General features: G+C 40.5%; 1 protein-coding gene across 2 annotated transcripts in view; it reads right to left on the minus strand.

Moving 5' to 3' along the window:
- Positions 1-565: 565 nt before the first annotated feature.
- slc8a4b (solute carrier family 8 member 4b) overlaps positions 566-26968 on the minus strand; it is a 101661-nt gene continuing 75258 nt past the window's right edge. The window contains exons 12-16 of one of the 2 annotated variants that reach the window (XM_031285041.2): positions 16202-16308; positions 12873-12997; positions 11405-11504; positions 10742-11014; positions 566-6460 (exon numbers count right to left, since the gene is read on the minus strand). In XM_031285041.2, the coding sequence (XP_031140901.1) occupies positions 6081-6460; positions 10742-11014; positions 11405-11504; positions 12873-12997; positions 16202-16308 (985 nt within the window). In that variant the 3' untranslated portion in view covers positions 566-6080. Of the gene's footprint in view, positions 6461-10741; positions 11015-11404; positions 11505-11581; positions 11921-12872; positions 12998-16201; positions 16309-26968 lie in introns of those variants that run through there. The other variant, XM_035994045.1, reaches the window with a different exon arrangement.

Consider the following 26968-nt stretch of genomic DNA (forward strand, 5'->3'; position numbering starts at 1 on the left):
CATGTCATGTCATTTTCAGCGTTTAAAAATACTTTACTACGACATTTCCAACATCAACACTGTATTCAGAATGAGTTTAATTCATGCATCGACACACTCGGACGTGGACGGAATGATATGAAGAAATGCAGGCATTCACACACACTCACACACCAAACAAATCACCAAAACAACACAAAACAATGGACACAAATTGAACATTGTACAATAACATAACAATAATAATAAAATAAATGGACAAATTAAAATACCAGATAATTATATCAAAAGCACTTTGTGACCTCATACTGTAAATAGGGCTGCATGATATATTAATAAAATGAAGAACATGAAGTGATAAAATATATAAATATTTAGAAGGTAGAGAGCAATAGAGTGACTTTAAGTTGAGAAAGAGAGAGGGAGAAAAGAATGGTTCAAATAAAAAATAAAAACACTGATAAATAGTGGTAGATCAACACAAGATAAACACTCTCTTTTTCTTATCTTACTCACACACACAAGCACACCCCAAATCTGAAATGGTGGCAAAGTATAAATAATGTTTTGGAATAATGAAATATTGTTTTACAAGTTTGTTCAGTATTATTTTTGTAATCACAAACCAAATCCTTTACATAACTTAACATTTCTCAAAGCATACAACAGCATTGAAGAAGTCACCTCAAAGTGCAGAGTCAGCAGGGCTGTAACACGGAGGACACGGAGGCCCTGTCCTAGTTTTGGGGTTTTAGCAAATTGGGAGGAGTGACAGTCAGCAATTAAAAGCATACACATGGTGTGTATTATTTGACTTAACATATTTAAATTTGACGACTGATGTGGCAACACAGTCTAAATAAATGACATGAGCTGAGAATAGATATTGGTACCAATAAGATGTATTTGGGATAATGATAATGGAAATTTGACAGCAGCTACTTGCATCAACAATGTCACCGGCCACTAGGTTTACCAGAATATAAATATTTTTTACAAACTTTTTTAAACACCTCTAACACACAGCAAATCAACCTAGCAACCCTCTACGTACACTTACATAGGGAAATAAATACATTTCAGTTTTCATCTCAGGCCACCATTATAGTCATTTTCTAAGTTGAAGTGTAACATTATTGAGAAATATAATAGATTCAAAAAGCCAAAGCTACCAAGTACAGCCAGCGTGTATGTGTGTGTGTGTGTGTGTGTGTGTGTGCGTGTGCGTGCGTGTGTGTGAATTGCTTGATTGATTCCCATATAGATCTGTTTCTGCATGTACAGTACATGAGTATAAATTAATACTTGTGTGTGTCAGCATTGGGCCATCAGCCATCAGCATCAGTTTGTGGAGTCAGCGACCTCAATGTTTGACAGTTACACAGACACACAGACAGACACACACACACACACACACACACACACACACACACACACACACACAATGGAGGGAATCCAATTTCCAGCCATTTTTACAGTAGGTCAGGTTGGCGTTCTAATTCATTAATCTAGTGTATGGGACTCAGCCAGGGACACACAGGGGGAGCCCTTATAAGGAGATTACAACACCAACCGACACACACTCACACAGAGGCACAAGTACCCATGTAGATCTACACACAATGGATACACATGCAAAACAAGGGGAGGCACAAGGAAAACAAAGTAAAAGATAAACACGCGTTGAAAAAAAATGAACACATGAAGAGTAATATATGTTGAAATTCACCCGTAGAGAGGGGGAAAAAAGAATGACTCACATTGACTAGAAGGAGGGCAAGCAGACACAGTGAGAAACATCAAAAGAGAATGACACACACACACACACACACACACACACACACACACACACCAGCAACAGTCAAAAAGACAGCGGCTTGCAGATAGATGGTCGCTAAGCAACAGGCAAGAGACTAAATATGGTATGGTATGGTATGGTAAATATGGTTGCATTTCTTCACTCATTTAAAAGGCATGCACTCGCACACACACACACACACACACACACACACACACACACACACACACACACACACACAAACATGCACTCACGCACACACTCAATCGTCCTCCAACAAGGCTTATCAACCTTTAAAAAGCCTACATTTCTAAATCAGTCGCAGTATTGTTGTCTTCCCACAGCATCACTATTATCCTGCCCACTCATTCTTAAACTGGCGACCGTTACGGAAGCTTAAGTCACTGAGAAACGGAGTTTGGCCCGTCAGACATCCTGGCGTCTCAAGAGGGCCAGGAGCCATGGCAACGTGCCTGTCATGTCAATCTGCTGACTGGCTGATGACCTTTCGTCACGGAGGATTTACTGTACTTCTACATTTTAGGATAGAATGCGCGCTACAGAAATGACTAAGGAAGCCGAGACAATGACAGGATCTGGATGGTTAGTCAGACAGTTTCATCTGGATGATACAGATTCAAAGACCATGTCAACAAGCATCCAGGGCTGTTCTACCAATTAAAGACGCTGAGGTCATGTCTTTTTTATTTTGTCGGTGGAATTTTAGAGATTTGTAAAAGAGAACATAACATTCTACAATTGACACTACACATTTTGCACTCTGACTCCAGTGTTTTTAGCCATGCTACCAGCATTGTAGGTTTGTTAGTCAGTCCAGCACTTTGGTCCAGACTGAAATATCTCTACAGTTATTGGATAGATTGCTGTGCACTTTTGTACAAACATTCATGTTGCAGGAGGACGAATCCTAAACAATTTGGTGATCAAAGTGTGGTTTTGAGTGAAATGTTGAGACAGATATGGAATGGATTGCCATAACATTTGGTACAGACATTCATGTTGCACTTATGCTGAATTGCAATCACTCTGATGATCCCTTCACTTTTCATCTCATGCCATCATCAGGTGAAAATTTAAACTTTAACTTCATGACCAAATACCTGCAAAACTATTGACATTTCCATCAGCCTCAGATGTAAATTGTTTAGTGCTAATTTTCTGGGTTTGACAAACTTTTCTGCGGAGGGTGGGGGTTGCGTTGCATGACCTCAGTACTTAAATCTTGGCTACGGCCCTGCAAGCACTTAACATGGTGAAGTGTCCCTAAAAGCTCCAGGGCAGCTCCTTTGTGAAGAGGAAACTTGTGTCTAATTTCTAGACAGCAATGTTAAATATTTGCATCCAAGAAATATTCCTTTGAAATAGAGCAAGAGCATCATGGAAGGTGGCCAAAATCCTTCTATCAATTAATTTTGGCTGAGCTTGTCTGAAATCAGCTGATACAGTAGCTCTACTGTAAGCTGGGGGGAAAAACTGTTCAAAGAATCCCAGTAGTTTTCACTGCTGCTTTTACACATTTTCTGCAAATAAAGATTGGAATATTTCACTTTCTCCTTTCCTTTACAGCTGTCAGAAAGTGCAAGGAACTGGCGTGGCATTTAAAACATTTGGTGACGCATACAAGCATTTTCACCCCAGCGGATCAATGCCCCTCTGCTCCAAATCATCACTTATCTTCCATTTGTGCAAGCACTGACTTTACCAGGGCTGCATCGGACAAGCTCGTGCTGTGTTTAGCCTGGTCATGACCGAGCTGGCTTTGTAAAGCCTGCATTTACATTGAGCTGAAAGCAGCGGGTAATTTGTCCATATTTAACAACGTGGATTGTGGGCAGGTAAATTGTTGTTTTCAGTCCCATTTTCTCTTAGTGAACAAAAAGTATAACAAAAAGTTTAATTATTGTTTTTTTTTCCTCAGGATTTTCCTTGAAGTTTACAATGAGTACTGTGGGCTCAACTGCCGGGAAAATGGTTTCAGAGATTTTCCTTCTGTGCTGTTGTTAACAAAGGGATTCCATTTAATAATAACTTGCACTGGTGAGCTAATATGCCAGCCCTTCTGTCCAGCTTCAGTCCAGCCCCTGGCTAAGGCAGGGGCATCCACACAGACATAATGTAAATCTGGATTGCACACAAACAATAACAACATGGTTTATTACATATACATGTGGCATTATATTCTCATTAAGCTATTCTGATATCTTACTTTCACTTTCACACACATGACATGCCTGAATGAACAAACTTTTCACAAAATCAAAATCATTAGCACAGCTTTTGATACAGGCTCATCCCCATTAAAAATACCAGTGGTTAAGCACATTTATCTGTAGGGTGAACACCTTTATGACTTTAAATTTGCCAATTTTTTTTTTTCAACAACTGGCAGCTTGTGGGACTTGTACAATGCCTGCGAGGTAAAACTGCACACTGAAAACGAATGGTTATCTGTGACAGTGTTCGCCTATTAAATCTTTGGATGACAGAGGACATGGGCTTTGTGTTTGAGTATAAAGAAACGTCCCAACTGCTGCGGAACAGTCGTGTGATATTTCAGAGCTGCCATACATTTCCCTCAGAGCGTTCGACTCTTCTCTCTGTCAATAAATCATCTCTGGTTTTAGCCTTTTTTCCCTTGGATTTCCTTAAAATGTCTTCTTGAACTGTGTTTCAGAGGAAAAAAGGGCACATGGATTTTTCTTTTCCTTCTCCAGGCTTTTCCTTACAAAGAGGGGGGCTTCACATAAATTAAATAGCAGTGTTTTCTCACACACATCAATACAAGTTTCTTATATTATCATGTACAATTAGAAACACTGGGTACGGTTATAGTTTTGATTTGTCATCAACGACACTGCCGTCGCTGTCATCTTCTTAGTCCTTGCCAGTGAGATCCTTCATTATGACTGGTCCCACTTTGTTATCGTTCATTCCCGTTTCGGCTTGTTCACATGCTTATTTCCCCACCATTTAATGCAACATTAGACGTGTAAACAGTGTACCTCACAAGTGCACACCGCTTCTTCATTGCAAGAAAGACAACAATTACTAGGTGGACTGCTTGCTTGTTGGTTCTCCAGACGTTTCTAATCTTCACTCTGCTTATCAAACATTCCTTTTGCTTCTCCATCCCACTTTTGAGATTCCTTCCAGGTGCTAATCAATCTTGATCCTCCACGTTACATTCTATCTTCCAAACCTGCTTTAACTTTGCTTATCTCCATCTCTCTATACTTTATATGTCTTCTTTTTTTTCTTTTTTCTTTTTACAATTGCACGGTAACAACATCAACACGTGACGCCATTGAAAAGTTTAGAAAAAAAAGCGGGTGAGTTTCCTTCGTGTGACGAGGCTGTTGATAGAATATAATGGTAAAAGGAGAAGGACTTGGGATTGGCTCGATTAAAAAGAGAGTTGATCGGTTGGTGGTGACTACGGCGTTTCATTATCACAACTTTAAGACAATTCCTACAGGAGAGATAGGAGTAAAGCAAGAGGAAGGGACGGAGGAGTGTGTACAGTCTGTAGAGTATTCGTCGGAAAGGGAGTGTACAGTCTGTGTGTGTGTGTGTGTGTGTGTGTGTGTGTGTGTGTGTGTGTGTGCACAGTTTGGGGTAGAGGGGTTAAAAGGAATGACTCACTGGTAGTATTATACTGTATAAAGTTCAGTGGGTATAATGGGAGGATCCACCATTCCCATGATGACGAGATACAGTATGGACAGAAGTAGCGAGAGAGTGAGGAGGGGGTGTAGAACATTTTGCCATCAGCTGTATCCAGACCTTTCTCTAGTTTTGTTGCCTCCAGCCTCCTCTCTCCCAACCATTCCACTTTTATCTTCTTCTTTTCATCTTCGTTTTCCCCGTCAGAGGCCGGCTTTTCTTTTCTCCTGCTGCTTTGGATCAGCCTTTTATTAACTATTAAACAGTGTTGTCAGATGGCGATGAAGCTGCTCATGTAAAAGAAAATTGTTTGGATATAATTGGAGAGGTTAAATCTTTCATAATGATACACTCTTTTTCAGGAAATGAATAAATGGAAAGATAAAAATAAATCTGAAACACTGAAAAAGTGTTTTGGACTTTTTTAAAAAAAGAGGACATGGAAAGATCTGCTGACTCCATAAAAAATATCAGAATCGGCCCATATCAATCCAATTCTACCCATCTCTCCTCGTCTCGTTCCTGTTTGAAGACTCCTCCATCCCTCCTTCCCTCCCTCTCTCTCTCTCTCTCTCTTCATATTGGCAGTGGGTCTCTCTCCCTCCTCTCTGCTCTCCATTTAAAACATTGGTAAATGGCAGTAGGCCTCCAGTGAAGCCAGCAGGATGTAAATCAGCCACATGGAGATGAACAGCAGCGACGTTATTATCTTGCAAGTCCGTGGCCCGCCCAGCTCGCCGCCGGCCACCCCCGCCCGCCGCCGGTACAGCAGTGTGATCACACACAACAGGGCCATGATGGTGAAGAGGGTGACAGAGAAGGCCAGGTTTCCTGGGTCCACCTTGAACACCTTGCCCTTGGAGCGCCAGACGACGGCGGCAATGGTCCACGCCACTCCGATGCCAAGGAAAACGTTGACGGCGTTGGAGCCAGTTACGTTGCCAATGGAGGCGTCAGCGTACTGGTCCTGGATGGCGGCAACCTTGCTGGCGAATGTGTCTGAATAAGAAAGACAAAGATGTTAGTATTGATTTTATGTTTAAAACCTTTCAGCATTTTTTTTTAAATCAAAGTAACAGCTGATCAAATTGACAGCAAAAGCAATATGAAAACATAAAAAAGAAAACGAGCAAGGAAACATTAAAATAAACCATCAGCCTGAGGTCAAAACATAACAACCAAATAATGTAAAGCAACAAAATGAAAATGAGTCTCATGAACATGACTTATGATGATCTTTTGTAAATGCCTTTCTCACAAGCCACTGAGGAAACAGCCTCAAGGTAACATTGAGTATGAAACCACCCACGTACAGTAGCTCACAGCCACACACAGACTGTGGCACCATGCACTGTAAGCTAAGAGAAACACAAAAGAGAAGCAAGGAGGTGTAGAACGTAGTGGGTATCATAGACAGGCACTATGAACCAGTTGTCAGTATTTATGGAAATAATTACACATTTAATAGATGACTGTTAGAGACAGAGAAATACAGGGATAAACAATACATACAGATAATGTAAAATAGCAAGGAGAGCAGACAAAGGAAAAGACAGAACATAGAAATAGAGAATAGAGGGTTAATTGTTTGAAAATCTGCTTGTCAGTATGAAGTTTTACTAAAATTGATTCAACAATCAGTCAAACTGCTCTATATTCTGCATTTCTCACCAATCTTAAAGGGACATTATATATTTTTTTCATATTCTAACAATGGGTCAAAGGGACTGTGGTTCTAATTTGCACATACCACCACTGTTGTAGAGGTTTAGGAAAATAATAAAATAGAATAGAATAATGTACACTATATTGAAGCAAGCAGAGCAAGCCTCCTAAAAATGTCAAAATAAAATACAGTTTTACATGAATCATTTCAAATGCTTGGCTCTGAGTTGAACGTAGAAAGAAACCCTCTGGATCAGTTGTTGCTAACTATTATAATAGCACAGGTAGCTTGCCATCTGGTTGCCCTGTAAGTAGATTCTCTATTTAGGTAATGAAGTGATATCATTTTTGTGTTTTTGGACTTAGAGACAAGCATTAGAAATTATTTATGTTACATTCATTTTATCTGAAAAGCTTTAGGAGGCTTGGCTGCTTGCCATTATATACTGTACATTATTTTACTAAAGTCTTTATAATGGAGGTGGCGGATGCAAAGTTTGCATGATTTATAGTCACAGCAGCCACGGTTAAGAACCAGGTTGAAAAAAAAAAAAACTAGTTACATCCACTTGCTTTCCATCTATATTTTGGAAATGAAACACATAGATTTGATTTGGATTATTTTCAGGAAGATTCATAGTTCCCATCTGTAATCTGCAGTTATATATTGGCATCAGCCTAAAAGTGAGCTGATGTAATTAATAGGGGTGCACGATTCAGAAAATGTCACGATTCGATATCGATTTATAGGCTCAAGATTCGATTAAAAATCAATTTTTGATTCAAAAATGATTCTCGATTAAAAAAACGATTCACAGTATGTAAATGTAGTTACTTTTCCCATTGATTGTAGACATACAATAAAAAAATAAAAAAATCGATACAAATTGATTTTGAATCGGTAGAGCTTGAATTGCGATACGAATGTGAATCGAATTTTTTTGCACACCCCTAGTAATTAATGCTGTAAATTGCTGTAAGTGCACGAGTGGAGCTCTTCTTTGGTGCTGAACATTTGAGGAGAAATTGGGTAAAAAAGCAGAGAGACTCTACTAACTGGGTTGGCAGGGAACACCAGGGAAACAGCTGCCAGTTATTGTACGCCTGTCTCGGCTTATTTCTATTTATAGACGAGCTGGTGAGATTAGTCCCAATTCTGATTTGAATGTCAGCGAGATTAGTTGAAATTTTATCCCAACGTACAGTAAAAAAAATCCTGAATTGTAATTCCGTTGAAAGCACACAAAAAGAAATTAAAGTTTGTGTGTTGACACACGGGCACATGAGATTGTGGGTTTGAATCTGAGTCATGAAACTGCACATTATTGTCTACACACGTACACACATCCTACATATATCTACTGTACTACTGCTGGCAACACCAAAAAACATCATACCCAAATTTAGAAACCCATTGTATCATATTTACATTTACCAAGTGTATGAATTTTTCTTTCCCGGTCATGAATTAACTTCTTAAAGTTACCGGTGTTAAAGTGTTCTACCACCTGATTCCACATCTCTGAATGAGACGTGACTCTGATGTTAAATGGTTTATGTTAGCAAGCCGTCTAAGGTGATCTTGGAGTTACTGGGCATATTTCTCCTCTCTTTTAACAGAAACTAGCCTACTCACCCCCACCCCTCCTACTGCCAAGCTAATATGTCCTCCACCAGTCTACCTCCTTGTTGGACAGCAAAAAAGCCAATCCCCAAAGACCCCTGAAACAAATTAGACCATGTTCCCCCATTTGATAAGATTTCGTTCCAGGGTCCCTCCATCTGATAGGATTTTTGCTTTTGGATCTTTTATTGCACAAAGTGTGTGAAACTTATGACCAAAAGTCATACATTCTGTCATTTTGTTACTTAGGGATGGAATTATAGAGAAAATAATTATTCCCCTTTTAGCTGGAACCCCCTCAATGACCCTTGGTGGTCCCCGGACCCCACTTTGATAACCACTGCTCTATAGGACTTGACCACCAATGCAAATATCATATATAAACACCACTGATACTGTTTGAATGGCTCAGATGGTTACAGATGAGCTGCATAAACCTCTTAAACAGCCAGAAACATGTAGCAGTTCATAGTGTTCAAGCCTCCGATCAGCATTTGCTCTCTTATTGCCTGAATCGGCAAATCTGGTGTAATTGGCTGGGTAATCCTCCAGTGTGTCTCCAATGTAATAATGCAGAAATGCTTTTATGAATCTGGAGGAGGAAAGAGTGCAAGGCAAAAAGTGGGGAAACAAAAGAGGAGATGAACAAGCTTTAAGGAGATCTCACACACACACACACACACACACACACACACACACACACACACACACACACACACACACACACACACACACACACACCAGGGAGCACACACTCCCACTGGAAGTTATAATGAGCTAAAGGGACCTGTCGCACGCAAACTTGCATCACCGCTGCAGAGCAAACATATTTTCACCCACACACACCTGGGTACCACAGCACACAGGTCAGAATGATGGATGATACAACAGTGAAAACACAACATCCAATAAGAGGAGGGGAGAGAGGGATAGAGGAGTAAGATAATACCCAGTCAGAATAATAAATTGACCGGGATGGGGCACGGGAGCAAGCGTAACACTTAGGTAGGATGGTATAATGTGAAGGAGGAAAGAGGGAGAGAAAACAGTGAATGTGAGTGAAAACGATAAGCTGAGAAGAGTGAAGGAGATTCAGAACAGGAAAAGCAAGAAAAGCCAACAAATTAACATCAACGTGTCTTGTGATAGGACAAACCAACAGATAATGGATATCAAATCCGTGTTTACAGCCTCCAAATCCAGCACATAACATCATATGGCTGCTGAAGGAATTGATTCAGACCTCGGCGCCCGCAAGCCATCAAAGTTACCGCCTGGTAGAGTGGCAAAGGAGCTATTTCTATAAATCATATGGAGGGGCAACAATAAAACGGCTGCAGGAGGAATGAGGAAGGGAATTGAATTAAAGTCCTGGGACAATGCGTGCCCTCCAGGCGGGGACAAACTGTGATGGAGCCGGCGTTTTACAATTCAATTTTTATAACCAGCATGTTTATTGAGGGCGGCTGCTATTGAAATGAGATGGGGGAGGTTTGTTTGTCTGGAAATTTGGGATAAACATGCATCTCATTTCTGTTTTAGTTTGCTGTTAATAAGGAAGAATGTACCAGGACAGAAATCCCAAATGGTTTGCCTTTATCACTCTACACACACATTAAAGGTGCAGTAGGTAAGCCTTATAAAACTAACTTTCTGTCATATTTGCTGACATGAAGCAGGTAATTTAAAAAAAAAAAATCTGGCTCCTCTGGCACCACCTACAGCCTGTAGTGTGATTTGCAAAAATCCACCGCTCCCTGTTCAGATGCACCAATCAGGGCCAGGGGGGGTGTCTAACTGCGTGTCAATCACTGCTCATGCACATGCATTCATTCTCCCTTGTGGGGGGAGGGGCTTAGGAGACCGTTTTGGGCTTTAGCAGAAAGGGGGGAGGGACTGAGAAGTTGTTGATGTTCAAATTTTTCCTTTCCTTTCAAAGTCCTGGATCTTCACAATCCTACCTACAGCACATTTAAACCACTCCCACTCACCTGGTACCGATGTTCCCAGTGCCACAAACACCACGGCCGTCACCGAGTCCTTCAGTCCTACCGTGCAGCCGAAGTGTGATGCCAGATCGCCGGTGACTGCCGTCAGGACGCCGATAAGTGATATAGAGACAATGAAGCAGGCCCAGCCGTTCCAGTACTCCGTGGGCGGGACAAAGGCGAACAGAACCTTCCAGAAGACGGTGAGGAAGTGCATGATGTAGTCGAAGCAGGACGGCAGCCGCTCCTCGCCGCTCTCCTCGTCGTCGTCATCTCCTTTGGGTGCGAAGGGGGATTCAAACGTTGAAGAAAGAGACAGATAGAGAGAAAAAGCAGAGAGATAATTGAAAGATTAAAGAAATAACTCAACAATTGAAGAAATACTCGCATTCGCTACCTTGCCGCTGTCTATTGTTAGCCCATTGGGTATTTAGATTTAACAATAAAACCTGCACAACAAGTACACTATGAACAAATTGAAATAAATCCATGAAAATGTTCAAAATAAAATGCTGTTGCAAACTTTTAAGAAATGTACTTTTCATCATATATCATCTTTTCAAAATAAAGTCAAGAAAGATGTAAACCAAAACCATCGGTTCATAAATAAAAATGTTAGCTGTGTGTGTGTGTGTGTGTGTGTGTGTGTGTGTTTGTGTGTGTTACCTGCGCTGACAGTGACGGCACTGACAAACTGCTCCCTCCAGCTGCTGCTTCCCACCACCAAGGCCAGGTTTGTCTTCTTGATCAACTTATCTACCGTATTCTGCACACACACAATCACACACACACACACACACACACACACACACACACACACACACACACACACACACACACACACACACACACACACACACGCACACACGGACGGAAGTAAACATGCAAGTGCATACAGACCAGGCAAAATAGGAAAGACACAACCCTCAAGTTGTTAATTGACTCTCCACACAGAAAGGGGAAATCTTTCAATTAGCTCAAGATTTGTCAGTATTTCATAACACTGACAATTTGATTTATATGATGTGCTGCATAATTAAAATGCTGTGAAATCATCCATTCCAATATTTCAGTATTGTACAGTAGCAGATGGAAAAAGTAGCATTGCATGCACAGAAAAACTAAAGAGAGAGAAAGATAGATAACCTTTTCAGCACGCCAAAGAAGAGTATTTACTGCTCTCTGCACACGCGCACACACGCACACACGCACACACACACACACACACACACACACACACACACACACACACACACACACACACACACACACACACACACACACACACACACACACACACACACACACACACACACACATTCACAATGACATAAATGGACAAATGTGCAACAAAAATATGATTGGTTACATTTTCTAGACCAAAATGTAATCACAGATTGGAGACAAAATAATCCACAGAATGGATATAAATCAACACACATGGCATGATGATGTACAAAGTAATAAAAGACAAACGTGAGACAGACGCAGCAGTTTGTGAGAAATGTCAAGTTATCTGTAATGATCCATGGCTAAATTACAAACTGATCTCATTTGAAAACCCATTCCTTCTAATATACAATAATTATAACAGGAGTAAGCCAATGCAAGGTCTGATTTGACGACAGCTCACTTTGAACAAATTATTTGTTGGCTTTTCCATTGTCTGCAATCAAAATGACAAGCATCTCATCAGAGAGTCCATTACATGCTAACAAAATATATCATTCCTCCTCTGGAGCAGGGCGGCTAGCACTCAATTTAAACCATTTCAAGTCAGTTTACTTTTTTAGGTGATCAAAAACAATCCAACTTGATGGCTGCCAAACAGATGGTTATTATTATTTAATTTCATGTTTATTTGAATAGGGACAGATGCTATGGCATATATGTACAGCATCACAGCATTTATAGCTAGTCCTAATTTCCAATGCCTGTCCCTAGAAGGGCTTTTAAACAGTCCTAAAACAAACACTGAACATTGCCACATTAAAATACATAAAGCACTTCAACAAGACTAGCTGCTAAAACATTCTGAGGAGCTTCTGAACACACAAAATGAAAGTGAACACTTACATGCACACATTCCTGTTGGAAATGGAAATAAAGTATGTGCACACACAAAGAAACTTACCTTAAACTCATAGGACTCTTCTATGACCACCTCTACTTGTGTGTGTTCGCCCAGACTGGGACAGCCCATCTTGGCCACCTCTTCATCCTCTGCTCCCACCAACGGCTTGTTCTCATTGGAGTCACCTAGGAGACCACAGAGATGAATAGGTCAGTGTTGCCAGTAGGGTTGCTTTAACTGTACAGAGGTCATGCAGTACCAACTGTACCAAGTCACTGTGTATTGCAAAAATATATGAGGAAACTTGAATTATATGGGATCATTCGTCTCTTAAATCCTCTGGGGAGGCGCTACTGCCACTTTAATTGACTAAGAAATGTCTTAAGTCTTCGAATGGAAGTTGCTGCCAAGTGAGGAAGAGCAATGGATTTCAAAAATAAAACATCATGTCACCCTGAAACATTTATACTGGAAGAAATCTATATCTTTCCTTCAAAACAAACTTTCAATTAGTGCAATAGAGCTTATACAGTAATTGTAGGATTAATATGCAGTATCTATGAAGTAGTATTTACGCATTCAGCCTGGCAGCTGAACTTAATCATGTAATGTTTTGATTTGTCTGATTTTTGCTAGAGCATATATTTTCATAGTTTCACTGGGCTATCATTTTAAAAATGTGTGCAAGCAGTCATGAAAGTCTATAATGTAAAAAATGCTAATATTCCAATCTATTGAGCATCCCATGTTATTACAAATATGAATACCAACGAGGAATTTAGATCTTCTCCCATGAAACAACCTTTCTATCTCACCATTACCGTATGTCCCACCATGCATCCCTCCATATGTCTCCTCCCTCACTCTTCACACTCGGTGACGGTCATTAATCGAGTCAGCTGTTATCAGCGTAGGCCTGCTGTAATTGAAAAGCAGTGTACAGTATGTGACACAGTATGTGTGTGGCTCAGTGTGTGTATATGTGTGTGAATGTCAGTCCACTTGCTATGTGACAGTCTTATTAAACCAATTCTATTTCCTCTGTGATGAAAGGCTGGCTCCAGGCTGTTGGCTCTTCATGACTGACATCGAGAATGTGGCTCTTCACTCCACCAGCTCTGTCACCTTGTCTACAGAGGAGGCGTAGCATGAGCAGCAGCATGCTAGCACAGCAGTGGCTTCAGTGCTCCATCTGTGTCGACACAGGATGCGTTTGGGCACAGTTCTGAGTGTAGGTCACCCGTGTTTTGGCAGCGCTCAGGCAACACAGTCACATTCACTGTACTTGACTTGAAGCTTAAAAATACACTTTGGGGCGCGTTTAATGCAAATAGAGTGAGTCAAAGGCGAGTAAAGCCTTGGCATTACAGGGATTGCATAAAGGCGCATGTGAGACGCACAGCTAACAAGCGCTGCCGACACACCGTGTGTGTGTGTGTGTGTCATATAATAAATAACGGATTAATCAGTAATATAGTAATCATTTGTAGCAGGCCTACTTTTTTATACTGACGGTAGAAAGTGAGTGAGAATAAATCTATGTGTGCAAGTGAGTGAGATAATGTATGTGGTAGAGGAATTTTTTTCCAGTAGACGTATGCACTAGAGTGCGGATCGGGCCGCATTTTTCTGTCCGAGCCCGGCCCGCGTCCGACAGAGCAGTAACCGAACCCGGCCTGAGCCCGACAGGCATTAAGATATTTATGTCCAAGCCCGACCCAAGCCCGACAGTTAAAATCTCGTTTTTTTCTCATACTAATGACACATAGGTTTGTTTGTGTGGAAAGCCCGCTTTTATTAAGCAACTGTAGGAAGGCATTCGGAAATGTCAACAGATGAGCGCATCAGCACACACGGGCCAACAAGCGCACATTAACACAGGCGCGCACCTACATAATAAGCTTTTTTAAATTTAAAATGTTCAATGCCTTATCACGCTGATGTGACAGAGCCCGACCCGAACATCATTTCTAAATATCTGTCCAAACCCGGCCCGGCCCGGCGAGTACCGTCGGGTACTGACGGGCTCGGTTCAGGTATCCATCCTCTAATATGCACTATGCAGCATTACTTTAGAGGCCTGAAGAAGTGAACAAATATTCAATAATTCACTTGAAAAAAGCTGAAATTAGTTTTTGTGGTTCTTGTGCTGTTTATCTTTTACGACCCATCAGATTTATACTGTGCCCCAGGTTGACAACCAGTCTGTTAGAGGTTAGATCTATGTAAATGATCCTGTTATCAACAAAAAATGCAAACACACAGTGCTGCAGTCAAAAAGTAAGTTAGTGAGGGAGAGAAAGAAAGAAAGAAAGAAAGAAAGAAAGAAAGGAAGAAAGAAAGAAAGAAAGAAAGAAAGAAAGTAAAGGGGTGAAATGAGGTAAAATGAGACAAAGAGTGAAAATGACTCAATGAAAGTTACTCCACATTTATTTTGGTCTTTTCTGTCATCTTGTAAACTTTACATTTTGTGGAAATTCAACAGAAATGTCAAAGCAGAACAAGCTGCAGAAATTACTTATTGACTTTCAGCGCTGGCTCTTTTCAGCCTTAAGTCACCTGCCAGAGATTAGCTGTCTGCCTACTGTAATGAGCTTTTCAGAAATTTCAAATAAAGCTTCCTACATTCCTAAAAACTTAAATGACTTAGATGGTTTAGATGTGTGGATTTCAGAGCTCTCTGGTAACTATGTAGATTCAAAAAGTATGAAATGACAGTGCAGAGGAAGGAACCTGATCAAAATAGGCACGAATGAACTGCAAATTGTGTTCAATCTGTTTTTTTCTGGCTGCTTAGTTTACAGAATTCATTGCAATTGATGCATTATATAATAACAACAGTGCAATAGGGCAGTGATTTTAGACACAAATACAGAAGGTCCCTGGCTATTTATGGCAAACACATTTATGTACTATATATAAGAATTACATGGGCAAAACACTGATTGTGATAGGTTACTATTACTATTCCTCCATCTGTGGGATCCAACATGATGTGACAAGGATTTTTTTTATTTCAAAAACCCCTCATAGCTCAAATGCAGAGTGCTTTAAATCCTTTCCAAGCCACATCTTTTGTTCAAAGTGAAATGATACCCAAGTCAATCTGAGTTTAGATTGGAGGTTTCAGACAATCAATGCAGGTTTCACCCTGTTTGTCCCGAGACTTAAATAAAGACTCCATTCTGTCTGTCACTCTGTTCCCTCTTCTGGCTTCTTGATATTCTCAGTGAATAACGACGCAAGCACGCACGCAAGCACGCACGCACGCACGCACGCACGCACGCACGCACGCACGCACGCACACATACACACATACACACATATACACACACACACACACACACACACACACACACACACACACACACACACACAAAGACACCCACCGTGTTTCTGCCCTATCTCCAACAGAACGGGCTCTCCCAGCTCGATGATGAAGTTCTTGTTCTTCTCATACTCCTCATCATCAATAATCTTCACCTCGATGATCTTCCTGTTAAAAAGTGAAGAGAAAGACAAGTCTCGGTAAGAGTATTCTAGATAATTAATTAAAATTTTAGTTTCACGCTCTCTTAATAATAGTGTTCATAGCAAATGTGTTTAGAGCAGTCGATTAAAACTGGGAAAGCCTCATCCCGTCAGGCTGTAATCAGACAGGAGGTCATTTCTGCCGCTGCTACATGAGCCTCATTATTATCAAAACCTATTAGCTAACCTCCAGTAACAAATAGAATGCATCACAAAAAACTAAAATGATGATTAAGTTTGCACTCTTGCAAAGATGAAGGTTGGAGCCCAAGTCGACATTGCTCAGTGGGACACTCTCTCAGGCTGCTTACTTCTTCCCAGGCCACGATTACATTTTTCGCCAGCTGACAGTGATCCAATGCGCAGCACCACCACAGTTGAGACATTTTCAATTAGGAGCACCCAGGGGAAAGAGCAGCGCAAAGAGTTTTGCAAGAATGTGTACTGCAACCACATCTAAAGCAGTAAATCGGGGGGGAGGAGGGGGGGGACTGTGGGAAAACAGCAATGTGAGCAGTGTCTTGGTAGACTGAGAAAATAGGTGAGATGGCATTGTTATCGGATCTGTCAGTGTATTTAAAGACAAATTGAAAAGTTTTTATTAACACTGCTGTTGTGCATTCATTGGATAATAAGGTCAAAGACATTTAACATTTATAACGGCTAGCTCAAATCAAGCAATCTGATTGGTTCAAGCCGTGATATAATAACCATATACAAAGGCTACGACGTCTAATGACGTTCCTTTGCACAAAACGTATCACTCCGCGTCTGTGAAAAAAACAAACTGATAGCTGATGCCAGGGGCTCAACTACCCAGTGTCAGAGGGGTATGCAGCAACAATTTTGGCACCCCCTGTTAAGTACAAGGAAAGATTCCAATGAGAAGAGTTTTCTTGATGCATGAAAATCATTTTTATTGCCTATTATTTTACAATTCTAAGTTGCGCGGGGAAAGGGGACAAGAACAAAGGCAGTATGGAGTCTCTTTGTGCGTATCCCGCGCTGTGCGTCCATGGTTCCTTTAACCTGGGGAACCCCAATGGACCACGCCCACTTCGACAGGGTATGTCCATATATGGAAACGTACGTCACACTGCAGAATCAACCCCTTACTGGCAGGGGGGACGTCTCCATTTGTAGAGCTAAATAAGCTGCAACGACAATTGTTATGGACATGCAATATAGCCACAACACCCCAGTGTGCCGGACATCATCATGTATGGGCTTTAAATAATAAAGGTTTATCTTTCAAAGTATATCAGCGACGTTAACGGTTGCCAGTTAAAAATTGTGACCATTGGCAACCTAATCATCACCCCTGTTTGATGTGATTTGACTGATGAGTGGCTTTCCATCTCTGTCTGCACTATTTCCCCCCCCAAAAAGGACACAGTGAATAGGTTGGTCAACAGAACTTCAAACCATACTGGACATTTAGTTTTGTGTGGTCTAACTAATAGAACTGATGTCATCACTGGTTTCATCTCTACTTAATGCCATCGCTGACCTCATGTCTGTCTCATTCACTCCTTGCCTGTGTTCTTCTCCACTAAGACATCTTGTCAAACAAACATTATGTATTAGATTTTTCATCAGTTTTTCCATATTAATAATATTAAGAAATGAATCTGTTGGTATCAAGTGGCTCCCCCTACACTTCCACCTAATGTTAGACCTACCTGTTGCCTTCCCCTGCCTTTCCTGATCCACCATCCTCACATCTGAATGAAATGAACTCACTGTTAAATATAGCAGCCTAAATTCAATTCTTAAATCAGCCTAGTGATAGCATCAGATAAGACAACTATTATGCAGTAAGGTTGTGCTGCTGTTGAAATTACATTTACATTTTGTATTTTAAATATATCAATAGATAATATAAGTAATATGTTTTTCTTCTCGTCATTTATTGTGCATGCTACCTTATATTTACCAGTTGTTATTTGACCTTAATAAAATTGAGATACGTCATGCATGGGATTGGTACACATGAACTCGAGCATTGAGAACATTGTTTGTGTACCCAAAGTTTACTAAAAAGAAAGATTTTGAACAACTCACCGTAGCTCTTGTTGTTTCCGGCGTTACCACCTCGGCAGTCAAAACGAGTCGATATCAAAACAAGTAGCCACAGATTTAGTATATCCCTTGTGCACTGGTGTAGTTCATGTGTAGAGCCCCTGGTGATACTTCGAGCAAAGTCTCATGTTGTGTCGAGCCTTCTTAGTGTTTTAAAAATAGCTATTTTGAGGCTAGCATAAAAGTGCCCCTATTACTCCCATTCAAAAGGCCATTTGACCGAAAAACGAAAATACGGTACATCTTAAAAGTGGCGCTTCCGTCCTAAATATGCTTTTAAACTAAAGTTTGACTTGGGTACATTCACAAAAAGACCCTAGGTTGCATTTTGGCGAGAGTTACGCTTTAAGTGCACGCTATATTTAGAATATTTTCACCGCTTTAACTTGCTGTTAGACAGCGGAACTGAAGCTGTTATCTATGCTCTCTTTAAAATCACCAGACTCCACTGACAAAAACAGTAATTTTAACTCGCAGAAAACTGGAGTTGCTGTCATACTGCTGCCTTGACCGGTTAGTTGCTGGTCTACTTCTGTCACGATCGGTTAGTTAGTTTATGTTATTGTGTGACTTTGGTAAATCTGGCAATCTTTGGCATTAGCAAAAGAAATAACCTGTGCTAGCTGCTAGTGTAGGCTAATGTTTCCTATGTACCATAGCAACCGCCTCAGTACGCTAGCCAACCTTGAAGGGCCTATTTTATTGTGAAAAATATTATTTATAAATACATAACTATTTCAATTGGAATGTGTCTATAACTTTCACAATAACATACTTGATGACCGTTTTATTAAAAGCAATAGCTCACTTTAGTCTGTATTATTTAAGCAATATACCACTTCAAGAAGAGATCATTTGCAAATAGTGGAAAGAAAGATGGATGGCACATTCTGTCAGATGTCTGATGCTTTAAGGATGCACTAAAGTAGGCAGCAATTATGAATGAGTAACATATCAATGTAATAAAGGAGGCTGCCAGTTTAAAAGTATTTCACTGCTGTGTAATTGGTGCTGGTCACAACTTTGAATTGGTATTGGCTGATAATGTCTCCACTAAGAATAAAGGACACTAATTATAAAACATCCCTAATTCTAAAATATCCAGGGCACCAAAATGATCATGACGTGTTAGTTTTGTTCCGTCTATGAAAATCACATCTGTTAGGCGTCCTTCTGGTCTGTTTCACCCAGCATATATAATCATCATCTCAACAACCCATCTGTATCTGACAGGCAAAGAGGAAGAGAGAGTGTTCATTTCCACCTGGTTGTGTCATCATATATGCTTCACTGTCAGCCATGTTGGCTCTGACACCACAAATAGCCTTCGGTTCGACAAAGAAAAACCAGGAGGGAGGAGTGAGAGGAATGTGAGAGACTGATGGAAGTGTGGAGAAGTGGAAGCGCATTGTTTTCATTGCTGAGCTGTCACAGCAACAGCGGATAAAACTGGCTGGATTGGGCTATTTCCAGCATCACATCAGGTTGAGCGGCCAACTCTCAACAAGGTTGGAAAAGATATGAAAGTATTGTTTAGTCAGATGTGAAACAGGAGAGGAAAAAAAAAACTAGGACAAGTGGGAAGTAAGAGATTAAATATCTGTTATATTTTATATCTTACAGCTGATTTCATTTCTTTAATCATTTCCAGTCGTCTGCCTGTTGTAACATCTTAACCAAAATAGAGAGATTGACTGGTGTAGCAACAGTATCTTCAGGGTTCACGACTTGGCGAAGTGTCAATTGGTATTGTGATCGAAGAGGAAAGACAGAAGTAAGAGGATAGAGAGAAATGAGGAGAGAATAGAGAGATGGGGGAGAGAGGATAGAAAGAAAGATAGTTTGGAAAAAGGAAAAAAGACGTAGTAAGAGGTGAGAGACTGAAGAAGTGACAAGGAAGAAGGAGACAGAGAGACTGAAAGAGGTTGAAAGAGAAGTATGAGTAATGCAAAGACTCCACTGAGAGGGTTACGAATCAATACACACTGAGTTCACTTAGGAACCATAACCCGCGCACGCACGCATGCACGCACGCATGCACGCACGCACGCACACACACACACACACACAGATTACAATTTACCTTTGCATATACAAACATAGACAAACCATATAACCTCCAACAATAAGGAAAATGCACACATTGGATATGTACACACTATGTTTTTCATGCTGCACATCATTGCACAAATTGTGGTTTGTACATGAACAGACAGCCAGCCACCCCCACATGTGCCCACGCTTCACTAGTAACACACACATACACTAACAATTCAACTCAATGTACACATACATGATATGCATGAAAACATGTTCCAGGTAAACACTTGGGGAATTATAAACATATGGATTCATTAATTCAGCCAATACACACACACACACACACACACACACACACACACACACACACACACACACACACACACAATGCTTTAATTATTCATACCATTCATACTGGCAATAGCAGCATTCCCATCTGTGCCCTCCTCTCTCCGTCTCTATCTCAGCCCTCGCCCATACTTCTTCCTCTCTCGCTGACCATTTTTGTAATTTTGTTATTTTAGTTTTCATAGCAGGGTCACACACTCAATAGCCTTAACAGTTTGTGGTTCAAATAAACTTATGTTGCTTCCATGAAATTGTCATGAGAAATTATACATTGATTCAAAACCAGGAATGACAATAGGTCTGTAATAATAATACAGGTTCAAAGTGCATAGTGTCATAACCATTTTAAAAATCGAACTATACATAGAGTAGTAAAATATACTGACCGTGAGGTAAAAAAGAAATACTAATGGCTACCACCCTGATGTGAGACGCCGATTCCCAACAGAACTGTTAAGATGGCTTGGCTTCATGTTATAAAAAATGTTTTGAGGGGTGCCGTGGTAGCTCACCTGATTGAGTGTGTGCCCCATGTACAAAGGCTCAGTCCTTACCGCAGCAGGCCAGGGTTCGATTCCGACCTGTGGTCATTTGCTGCATGTCATTACTCTTCTCTCTTCCCTTTCATGTCTTCAGCTGTCCTCTTAAAATAAAAAAAGGCCTAAAATGCCCAAAAGATAATCTTAAAAAAAAACCTCCGGATGTTAGATATAATGTCACACTAGATAATAGCACAGCTATACAAAAATATCATCAAGAATAGAAAGAAGGGTCAGAAAAGATAAATAAATAAAGAGGTTCTGAACGATCTTTAGTTTGTTTTAGTTTTTACAATTTCATTGCTAATGCCGACCCTACACCAAACCACTTTTCAAGCAATTCCAGTCGCAGACTATTTTCCAATATCAGAATGAAATCCTGAGAGTCTTGCTAGAGTTGGGTCACGCTCCCGTCGTCTCTATCGTTTGGTGTGAGGTGGTCATAAAACTCAGTCTGAGTCAGTCTCTTTCCGACAAAATCAAGGAGGACATAGTGTATGTGTACCTTCTTCATCTGACCACCAGGATTGTAATAGTCAACCAAAAACAGGTTTACAGTAATTTGATTACAATCCAAAAGCTTGTGAGATTATAATCCCATTACAGTACATATACCCTATAACAGTTCATTTGCCTTCATATGATGGACGATACTGACTTTATATGGAGATAATGCTCTGCCAACTGCAGGCTGCAAACTCAAATATCTTCTTTATACAAACTACTTAGTTTGGTTGAACCTGCATTAACTGATTTTGGAGTGCAAACACAACACTGACATATTATCACATTATAAAGGCTCTGCTGCCTACTGTATAAGGTGTAACAAACTTAATTACTAACATGTCAGATCGTTGAATATTTCAATTACAGGCGATAGGCAGGAAAAAGTTAGTACATTTAGCTTTTTTCCAGGCTAGCTAGCCATCTCAAAAGAGATCACAGAGCTCTTTCTTGTCATTAGGCTGTCTCTATTGGGACAGATGGGTTGTAGATGTCAGAGATTAGTAACATTACTACAGTTTTGTTCAGTGTTTAGCTCTGTTTTGTAAATACTGCGAGCCGTAATTTCTCAAAATTCCCCCGGGCTTGAATTGGGTTCGTCCAGATTTATTTTGGTTGTTTGTTGTTTTTTGAAATGCAGACCTTATAGTCTGCATAATGTCATGAATAATGTATGGGCTGTGTACGGCTGTGTGTGACGGCCATCTTCTGGATATCTATTTAACTTAAACGCATGGATTAAAAAGCAGCAGAAATTCTGTAATTTAAATTAGGCTCAGACTGATAACTGTCACACTATCAGGAATAACATGTTTGATATTATCGTAAGTTTTAAGTCTTGGTTTTAAAATCTTATGGTTTATGTATAGATTGTCTATAGATGTGAGATGGTGTCAGACTTTAGTGTTTTTAAAATCTTTTCAGAGTCTTCTAGTGTATGGTAGGCAGCATAATAACTACATCACTATCCATAATCCAAATAAGTTCACAATAAATAAATAAGATTCCAGACCTGGACATGCAATCCTGCCTACCATGAGGTGATGAAATATGGATACACTCCTAAATGCAATACATAAATTATCTTCCCTCCCTCTCCTTCTCTGTCTCACCTTCTCTTTATATATCTACCTTGTTACTTTGTGACACCTGCTCCCCAGAAAGTTCCTCTGTCAGACTGAAGCCTCAACGCCCTGGTCTGTCACACACTGTCTGACACACACACACACACACACACACACACACACACACACACACACACACACACACACACACACACACACACACACACACACACACACACACACACACCGAGTTCACTGAACACAGAACTAGCACTGCTAGAAATAGAGACCAAAAAAGGCAGCGAAAAAAAAAAGAGTGACAGAGTGAAAAAGGTCAACAAAAGGTATTGTTGATTGAAAAGCCCCAAACAGAATCAAGTGGGCTGTAAATCAATTTAATGGATAAGTTTTATATTGCTGCAGAGTGATGTGTGTGGATGTGGCCCTAAAGTTCTCATGGAAGTGAATGATTGAGCGACAGTTTGATTTGATTAGTTCAGACCTCATCGCATTACTTAATGGGCACGAACTCTCTTTATATCTCGGCCTCCATCTCTTTCCATTTTCTTCTGGCTCCAGCTCTACTTTTGATTTACAACCACTTGAAGCTGTGTGTGTGTTTGTGTGTGTTTGTGTTTGTGTGTGTGTGTGTGTGTGTGTGTGTGTGTGTGTGTGTTTTCAGGCATTGAAAGACTACAGTACCTTTCGTTTAGGTGCTGTGAGCATGTGTGTGTGTGTGTGTGTGTGTGTGTGTGTGTATGTGTGTGTGTGTGTGAGATAGAGCATCTTAGAGAACCGCAGCAGCAAACAACTCATTTTCTTAAGTGAGACTGATTTATATACACACTTTAGTTTTACTGTTTCTGCTTCTGGCGGAAACTCTAAATCTCTCCATCTCTCTAACTCTCACTTACACTCTCACACACACACACACACACACACACACACACACACACACACACACACACACACACACACACACACACACACACAGCACAGTAAAATTGAGAGCATAAAAATGTTATAGTTTGAAAGTTACAACTTGACCAACAACGCAAGGCCGTTGTTTTCCCTTAGCAAAGCTGGCCGGCCGGAGAGTGAGAAAGATGGACAGGATGAGGACATGTGTATGTGAACCTTCTTCATCTGACCACCAGGATTGTAATAGTCAACCAAAAACAGGTTTACAGTAATTTGATTACAATCCAAAAACTTGTGAGATTATAATCCCATTACAGTACATATACCCTATAACAGTTCATTTGCCTTCATATGATGGACGATACTGACTTTATATGGAGATAATGCTCTGCCAACTGCAGGCTGCAAACTCAAATATCTTCTTTATACAAACTACTTAGTTTGGTTGAACCTGCATTAACTGATTTTGGAGTGCAAACACAACACTGACATATTATCACATTATAAAGGCTCTGCTGCCTACTGTATAAGGTGTAACAAACTTAATTACTAACATGTCAGATCGTTGAATATTTCAATTACAGGCGATAGGCAGGAAAAAGTTAGTACATTTAGCTTTTTTCCAGGCTAGCTAGCCATCTCAAAAGAGATCACAGAGCTCTTTCTTGTCATTAGGCTGTCTCTATTGGGACAGATGGGTTGTAGATGTCAGAGATTAGTAACATTACTACAGTTTTGTTCAGTGTTTAGCTCTGTTTTGTAAATACTACGAGCCGTAATTTCTCAAAATTCCCCCTGGCTTGAATTGGGTTTGTGCAGATTTATTTAGATTTTTCTTTGTTGTTTTTTGAAATGCAGACCTTATAGTTTGCATAATGTCATGAATAATGTATGGGCTGTGTACGGCTGTGTGTGACGGCCATCTTCTGGATATCTATTTAACTTAAACGCATGGATTAAAAAGCAGCAGAAATTCTGTAATTTAAATTAGGCTCAGACTGATAACTGTCACACTATCAGAAATAACTTCAAAAGTAAATAAATTAGTGTAAAAACTGCTAACATTGGACTTAGTGGGATTCTGAGCGACAGCAGCTTTTTAGTTGTAAAGTGCAGAGAGGCAGAAACGTACTGCGGAGCTGGGTACGATCAAATGATATGAGTTGGTATGGATCCTTCTCTCTTTGGCACTCGTACACACACACACACACACTTTCTACAGGAGCAGGTAGGCTAAAAGAAAACCTTCGTTCGACTCTCATCTGAGTGGTAGCAACGCAAACAAAACAATGTGAGGGAGGCCAACAGAGAGAGCCAGAGAGATAAAAAAGCTCTTAAGGGGAGAGATATTACCTCTCTTAATGATATCATGGAACGCATAATGAGAAACAACACAAATCACACACTCTGTCTGTCCCACATACACACTCGTGCTAAGTGGTCTCCGGCTGTGCTGAGTAATAAAGTTGGTTTCTCTGGTGTGTGTGTGTGTGTGTGTGTGTGTGTGTGTGTGTGTGAGATGACAGAGATGGATAGGTGCATGATTTGAGGTTTGAGGAGAGGGGCAGAGGAAGATATGAAGCTTTTCTCTGTCAGCGATGTGATAGAGAAAATGTAAAAGAAGGAAGACAAGAAAACAAGATGTGGAAAATGAGGAAGGGGCGAGACCAGAATATAAAATTACAGGGGAAAAGAGACACCGGTAGACAAAGAAAATATAGAGGTTTCCCCTCTATATTTTGTGACCCTCTGAATAAAACAGAGGGTCAGTTGGGTTCTCCACCAAAAGGGTATCATAAGAAGAGGTTTTATTGCCAGAGCCTTGTGAGCTCTCCACTACATTCACACCACGCTGCATTCTGGGTATTTTAGGGACTAATCTGCCATGGCTGCTAGCACAGCTGGTGTTTGCCTACACAGTGTAGCTGCTACAGATGCTACTTCAGGGTACACTTAGGTTATTAACTTTAATTAGATGCTGTTACAAAATGACAGAGTATGCAGGGACATGGAGCAACGTTAAAGTTAGATGGATATTTTGAGAATGGTGTACTTCAAATCCAGAATTTACAAGATGAGTGTGATTGTGATCCCTAAACTGTAATCTATTTAATCTGTAAACTATAATCTAATTGCTGCAGGCATCAACTGTATGGTGGAACAGCCTGAACACCTTGATGGAAAAAACGTAAATCCAGTTTCAATTCCATAAAGACATGAGAGAGCTTCCATTTTCTCAGCCCACTGCATCTTCTGGCATTCAGGAAGGAGAGGAAGAGGGGTTAGAAGAACGAGAGATACTGTAGGAGAGAGAGGATGGAATTCTGTTCTGAGGAATCGGAAACACACACACACACACACACACACACACGGGCGGTATGGAGAATATATGGTTGGCATGGAAACCATGAAGACATGAAGTGGAATATCACCCCCCACACACGCACATTCAGTATACACACAAATCACAGTTGCTTATACACCTCATTATATATTGTACATGTTTAAGTCTGTCCTCAGATCAGTCACAGACAGGCACACTAATGCCTTCCCTATCTGCATTACATTGTGTGGGATTAAGCTATGACCATGAATCACATTATGCATACTGTACATTAACACACACACACACACACACACACACACACACACACACACACACACACACACACACACACACACACACACACACACACACACACACAAATCTGCATGATGTACTGTAATCTAGAGCAGCTACTGTACTGTTTTCCACTGGGAGCAGAAGAGGAAAAAGGGATGGAGGAGAGGATGGAAGAGGATGAGGAGGAGAGATGAAGAAAAAGATTGCTGGAAGAAGTAAAAAAAAAATGAAGGGTAGAAGATAAGAGGCTGAGATACAAAAAACAGAAGGGGGAGGAAGAAGAGAAGGAAAGAAAAGTGGCATGCACCATAACAGGAGTAATGGGCTAAAAGGTAGGAGTAAGGGCAGAGAGAAATAGAGGGAGATGTGGAAAGGTACTACAGGAAAGGAAGAGGACTATAAAGACGAAGGAGGAAAGAAAGACAGGCTGTGAGTGTGAAGGTTGGACTAAGCTGAGAAAACATGTCAGCACTACTACTACTTCTCCCATTGAGTTGAAAGTAG

The sequence above is a fragment of the Sander lucioperca genome, chromosome 17, assembly GCF_008315115.2.
Source record: "Sander lucioperca isolate FBNREF2018 chromosome 17, SLUC_FBN_1.2, whole genome shotgun sequence".
NCBI classification, from domain to species: domain Eukaryota; kingdom Metazoa; phylum Chordata; class Actinopteri; order Perciformes; family Percidae; genus Sander; species Sander lucioperca.